Source organism: Osmerus mordax, chromosome 7, assembly GCF_038355195.1.
Source record: "Osmerus mordax isolate fOsmMor3 chromosome 7, fOsmMor3.pri, whole genome shotgun sequence".
NCBI classification, from domain to species: domain Eukaryota; kingdom Metazoa; phylum Chordata; class Actinopteri; order Osmeriformes; family Osmeridae; genus Osmerus; species Osmerus mordax.
In genome coordinates, this window is record NC_090056.1 from 20,806,730 (window position 1) to 20,812,843 (window position 6,114).

General features: G+C 50.7%; 1 protein-coding gene and 1 long non-coding RNA gene across 2 annotated transcripts in view; both read left to right on the forward strand.

The window, feature by feature from the left end:
* The first annotated feature begins 3,044 nt into the window (after positions 1-3,044).
* Positions 3,045-4,255, forward strand: LOC136945485 (uncharacterized). The gene is made up of 2 exons (XR_010876834.1): positions 3,045-3,622; positions 3,759-4,255. It is a non-coding gene; the product is annotated as an uncharacterized lncRNA (long non-coding RNA).
* A 275-nt stretch (positions 4,256-4,530) lies between these two features.
* si:dkey-32e6.3 (uncharacterized) overlaps positions 4,531-6,114 on the forward strand; it is a 1,886-nt gene continuing 302 nt past the window's right edge. The window contains exons 1-2 of the mRNA XM_067239419.1: positions 4,531-4,905; positions 5,571-5,965. Of these exons, the coding sequence (XP_067095520.1) occupies positions 4,617-4,905; positions 5,571-5,965 (684 nt within the window). The 5' untranslated portion in view covers positions 4,531-4,616. The remainder of the gene's footprint in view (positions 4,906-5,570; positions 5,966-6,114) is intronic.

Sequence of the window (6,114 nt, forward strand, 5' to 3'; positions counted from 1 at the left end):
CTGGGGCTGGAAGCTGGGGCTGGAAGCTGAGGCTGGGGCTGGAGGCTGAGGCTGGTTGGTTAGAGGCTGGATGGCTGGTTAGAGGCTGGATGGCTGGTTAGAGGCTGGCTGTCTTTTTATACAGTCTGTCTGACTGACTGACTGGTTCTCCAGCTGTTTCAGACCTCATTTTTAAACAGGAAGAGACATGTCATGGAAGCTTTCTGATGACACTGGATACCTGGATTGATATGACTGCCGGATTGATACAAATTCTTTATTAGAATATTACAGCAGAAAACCGAGCACTCTGTGATCCGTTTGATACATGTCTGTGATCCGTCTGATACATGTCTGTGATCCGTCTGATACATGTCTGTGATCCGTCTGATACATGTCTGTGATCCGTCATACCGGATCACAGACATGTATCAGAGGGTTGTTCAATAGTGATAGCCAACAACACAGTGGAAGTCTTTATATAGACTCATAACATCTGGTCATTTCTATTCAACAATCAATCAATAAAAACGTCAGTCACAGTCTCCAGACACAATAGAGTGACAGCTGAAACAACAAAACCTCAGGACCTGATGTCCAAAGCTCCTTTCCCCCAGGTGATGAGACCTCTCAAGTTGCACTTCTGTTCAGTAGTTGACCATCCAAATGGTCAGCTGTCCTTTGTGAGGTCATGTATATCTTAAGCCCCCCAGACGACCTCTGGTCAAACTCATCTCCATTGTATCAAGATAGAAGACCGTATAAGATGCTCCACCCATCGTCCAGGGAAAACCCCCCGACTAGAATAATGCAGGCATGTTGCAGTCAGGGCTGCGTTTCCCGATAACGATGGATCGTAGCAACGATCGAGCAAAATAATGAAACCATCGATATTTCTTACTTGCGTTTCCCAAACACGCTCGTAAGGAGTAGGCTAATCTATACGCTTTCAAGAGCTACGAATTTTCAAGAGACACTTTAGCTACGGTGTCTTTGGGAACAGCCCGTAAAACAACAATTTGTCGTACGATGGATTCTCCGATCAACTTAGGCTTACGAAGCTTTGGGGAAACGCACCCCAGGTCTGATCTCAGGCTCTGGTCCACACCCTGACCCTTGACCCCCTGGCATATGACCCCTGCAGGTGTCACATGGGAAGGGTTAGTGTGCATGCAGAATCGTCAGGATTCTGGTCGCTAAGAGTGAACATGGATCCAACTGAAAATTATATATTTTTAAGGGACACTTCACCCTATAAAATACAACATTTATTTTTATTTTGGGGTGAACTGTCCCTTTAAGTTCTAACCTTTAGCTGTACTTGAAGCGTAACATGAGAATGAACTTTTTAACTTATGTTGATGGTATGTGATGAATGTCCTGAGCTTGGGTGGCCTCATCACAGCCACAGGACTGCTGTCTAGGGCCAGTCCTGTGCACTGTGTGCACACTGAAGAAGTAGTCAGACAGGAAGTCAGCCATCTGCATCTGGGTTAGCAGGACAGGAAGTTAGGTGACTGAATCTGGGTTAGCAGGACAGGAAGTTAGCCATTGTTATTAAGTAGATGCTCAGTCCCTCTTCCAGAGTATTCCATCTCTCCCCCCGGTCTCTCTCCCCCCTGTCTCTCTCTCGTCTGTCTGTCTGTCTCTCACCTGTCTCTCTCTACCTCATTCCTTTCTCTCTGTCTCTCTCTCTCTCTCTCTCTCTCTCTCTATCTCTATCTCTATCTCAGTGGTCTGTAATAGGGATTGTGTTATGATAGATATGGTGCTGTATACTACTACAGTTGTTAGGAATCTAACCATCCACTACCGCCCCCTGGCCTGTCATCATGTGTGCAAGATCATGCAATTATACTGTAAGTCACATTTTTATTGTCCCTTTTATTTCATTTGAACTGTGAGCGTTGCTCGACTGTGTCTAGTGTCGTGACGACAGTAGGTGTTCATATCATAGGTGTTTTCTCTCTGCATTCTCGCGTCGACTGATTTGAAAATGAATGTAGCCCAGTCCAGAGTTTCAGTTAACCCTATTGGCTGGATCCAGAGTTGTATTATGAATATTCAGTCTCTGGTCACTGCTTGCCCTAATATGTATATAACAATTATGATTCTTCTATGGATAATACTTGATCAGAGAATTATATTTGAATATTTATTGTTAATGAATAACACCATAAATGCTTGTATAATGTGTATTGACTTGTATGATTTTAGTTTTGAACAGTAATGTAAGTGTGGGGTTGAGAGCTGTGTTGTGTGTCCTGGGTGAGCCCTGGTGGGGGGGGGGGGGGGTTCAGATCATGTACAGGTGCCCTCCATCTCAACTGCACTGAAATTAAAGCCATGTAACGCTTTTTAAATAAACTCTCAATCTGATGTCATCAACGTTATTCATTCAGCCGATCGGCTTCCACAGACCTGTTGCCAGGGGTTACAGGGTAATTATCGCAGGAAGGGGATTGTATTTGCTTGTGTGTCTGTTTCATTCAGATGGAGAGGGGAGTCCTGAGAGGGACTGAAGGGAAGCCAGACAACAAATCTGATCTAAATAACCCTGGTTTATTTTGCAGGCATCTAGCCAGGCCCTGTTTGGGACAGACCTGGACTCAGACGGGGCTCCTAGTCTGAGCGACGAGGTGACCTCTGACCTCCAGGCCCACTCCGCAGACTGCACCTCTCCGTCCTACAGCAACATGGAGGAGGTGGACTAGCGGCGGGGCCAGGGGCAGAGGGGCGGAGCCTGAAAGATCTAGAAGGTTCTGGGAGAGTCCCAGCCAGCGTGGATGTTGGAGCAGCAACGCGTGGCCTCTCTATCTGCTGCTCATCTGCTGGAGAGACTCTGCAGGGCTCACTAACTACCTGGACATCCATAGTGTCCCTCTCCCCCATCTGCTGGAGAGACTCTGCTGGGCTCACTAACTACCTGGACATCCATAGTGTCCCTCTCCCCCATCTGCTGGAGAGACACTGCTGGGCTCACTAACTACCTGGACATCCATAGTGTCCCTCTCCCCCATCTGCTGGAGAGAAGAAGAAGAACTAAAATAGCAATCTTTTGCAGGGCTCACTAACTACCTGGACATCCATAGTGTCCCTCTCCCCCCACACACACACACCCTCCAGCCCAGGAGTGCAGGGCTGGAGGGCAGGCCCTTCTGGGGGGCAGGGTTCCCTGGAGCCCCCCCTGTGGTGCTGAGCTGTAGTTGTGGGCAGACACACGCCAGACAGACTTGCTGACACGTGTATGTGTGTGTGTAGTAAGTGTTTATAGTTATGCTCACTCATCCTGTATAGTTCTGTTTCTGCAGTGTACACACACACACACACACACACACACACACACTGGTGTGTTCTCATAGCCCCCAGGTGGTTATAGAGGACGCAACACAGATCTGGATCTGTCGTTAGTTGGTAACTGAACCTTTTTGTTTTAACTCCCCCTCCGGAACACTGCTAATCCTTCCCTTGGCCATGCATCCCATAATAGTCATCCTCGGTGCTCCCATGGAAACCAACAGCAGCTCCTTGTCTTAACAAGCTGCAGCAGTTCTGAGGGAAGAAGACTCGTCATTGAGGTGTGGGGAAGAGCTCGAGTGGGTTTCTGTATTCACTTTCTACTTGCCTGGCCTCAGGGCAGCAGGTGTGGTGCTCCACCTGGATAGAGAGGGCAGCAGGTGTGGTGCTCCACCTGGATAGAGAGGGCAGCAGGTGTGGTGCTCCACCTGGATAGAGAGGGCAGCAGGTGTGGTGCTCCACCTGGATAGAGAGGGCAGCAGGTGTGGTGCTCCACCTGGATAGAGAGGGCAGCAGGTGTGGTGCTCCACCTGGATAGAGAGGGCAGCAGGTGTGGTGTGGAGCGAAGCTGCTGCCCCCGAATGCAGCTCAGAGGACGTGGCCCTGCCCCCAGGCCCCGCGCCCTGGCCCCCTAACCCTGTCAGGCTGTTCCAGCGTGCTGATGTAGGGGTCTTCCTGTTTGTGTCCTATTGGTGTTTTGGGGGGTTGTTTTCTTTAGCTTGTGGTGCCCTTGATCCTGTGGATACATTTAGTTTGTTTTGTTCAAGCGAGAGCACAGCTTGGTTGTGTACACTGTAAGGTGCATGGTTGCATGATGGCTCTCCCTGGTCCCAGGGCTAGACTGCTGTTACTCCCCATTCTGCTACTTTTTGTTGTTGTTTTTGGATTGAATCTGTTTGTGCACAGTCTTGTACACCCGCTCCCTCTATTCCTGTGTTTTCCTTTTGGGCTAAAAATAAACATTGGGGGACATGCAGAATGCTTCTGTGAATATGATATAAATGGTTAATATAAATAAAACCTTTTTGAGAAGCTACATTATAAAGTAAAAGTGTTTCTCTGTGCAACGACACTGAATCAAAATAGAACTTCAAGGTCAAGTTTTGTAAACATGATTATTAATTAATTAATTCAACGTGTGATATTCCCGCGGTGCCCTGACGAGGGCAGTAGACTGGTTTCCGTTGAGGAAAATGCAACGTCATCAGAATGAGGAAGTAAACAATGTACGTTGCTGAGTCAACGAGAGAAAAAGCCGGTTGAGCGATGAGGACCTGACACAATCGCCGTCCAACACTGTTAAAACACCTTTTTTCGTCACCAGACGGTTTTCCTCAGATATGTCCGATAGCGCCTCGACAAGTGAAGGCCATCTCTCTTCCTACATGAAAGACGAAGTCGGTTTAGATGATGAACCGGACAAGAACGGGACGGACTCTGTCGTCGTTACGGAAGACGCACTCTCCGTTTCAGTTCCTCGCTGGTTGTCCCTGAAAAAGAGGAAGTTAGTCCTTCACGTCGACCTCAACAACACCATCCTGGTGTCAGATGCCGTGACGGGACAAGGGACGGTGGCGGCATTGGAGTATTTCCTGTCCTCGGTGACTTGGGGTCGCGTGACAAAACGAGGTTAGTGTCAACCTGGTCGTAACAAGCTCTGGTTAAACTCCTCCATAGAAACACCCCTATCCCCGCCATCGAATTGCAGACTTTTTAGTGGCATGTCTGGCTTTAGCAATGGTGATGAAAAATGGTCAGGAACGGCTGTATACAAAATGCCCCCTTGTGGAAACCAATGCCCGCCCTTCCGATTTGTTGTAGAGCCGAGCCTGGAAGTGGTCAGTTGAGCGAGTGAGTCAGAGGGCCTGGAAACCGAGCCCCGGTAGATCAGGTGAGGGAAGAAGGGATTACTAGTGACGCAGTGAAAGGCTACATGTGATACTGTCTACTGCCAAGTACACTTTTATTCATTTAGCAGAAGTTTTAGGATTAAGATTTCGGTGGTCAGTCAAGGAATAGTTTTTAGGCGCATTGTTTACCCGGGATGGAACAGGGGAGAGAGGGAGAAGAGGAGAGAGGGAGAGGAGGAGAGAGGGAGAGGAGGAGAGAGGAAGAGGAGGAGAGAGGGAGAGGAGGAGAGAGGAAGAGGAGGAGAGAGGGAGAAGAGGAGAGAGGGAGAGGAGGAGAGAGGAAGAGGAGGAGAGAGGGAGAGGAGGAGAGAGGGAGAGGAAGGAGACCGTTGTCCCGGCATCACCTGCCTCCTCCCGTCTAAACCCCGCCCCTTCTCTCCCTAGGTCAATGGGAGTGGACGAGCGACGTGCCCTCCCTCCTCCCACCACACGAGGGCGCTGTCAGCTACTACTCCCAGTTCGGACGCGTGGCCGGCTTCACGCGCTCTCCAGATGGACGGCGTTTCCGTGGTTTCCTGGAGGAGCACCTGGATCTGCTGCGCTGGCCGGAGGGCCGGGGGGCGGAGCCAGAGCTGGCAGTGACGGGGGAAGATGGCCGCCTGTACCACTGGATCCTGCCCTCCTTCTTCCAGCTGCTCAGGGACCTGGTGGAGGAGGGCCGGGACTTCGCTGTGCTCTTCAGGACCTTCGGCAGCGACCTGCCCCGCGTGCTGACCGCCATGTCCAGGGCTCTCACGCAGGGGAGACACCCCCTGTTCCCTGACCTGCCTGACCTGCAGGTGAGGGGGGGGGAGGAGGAGGGAGGGAGGGAGGGAGGGAGGGAGGGAGGAGGAGGGAGGGGGGGGGGAGGAGGAGGGGGAGGGAGGGAGGGAGGGAGGGAGGGAGGGAGGGAGGGAGGGGAGGGAGGGAGGGAGGGAGGGAGGGAGGG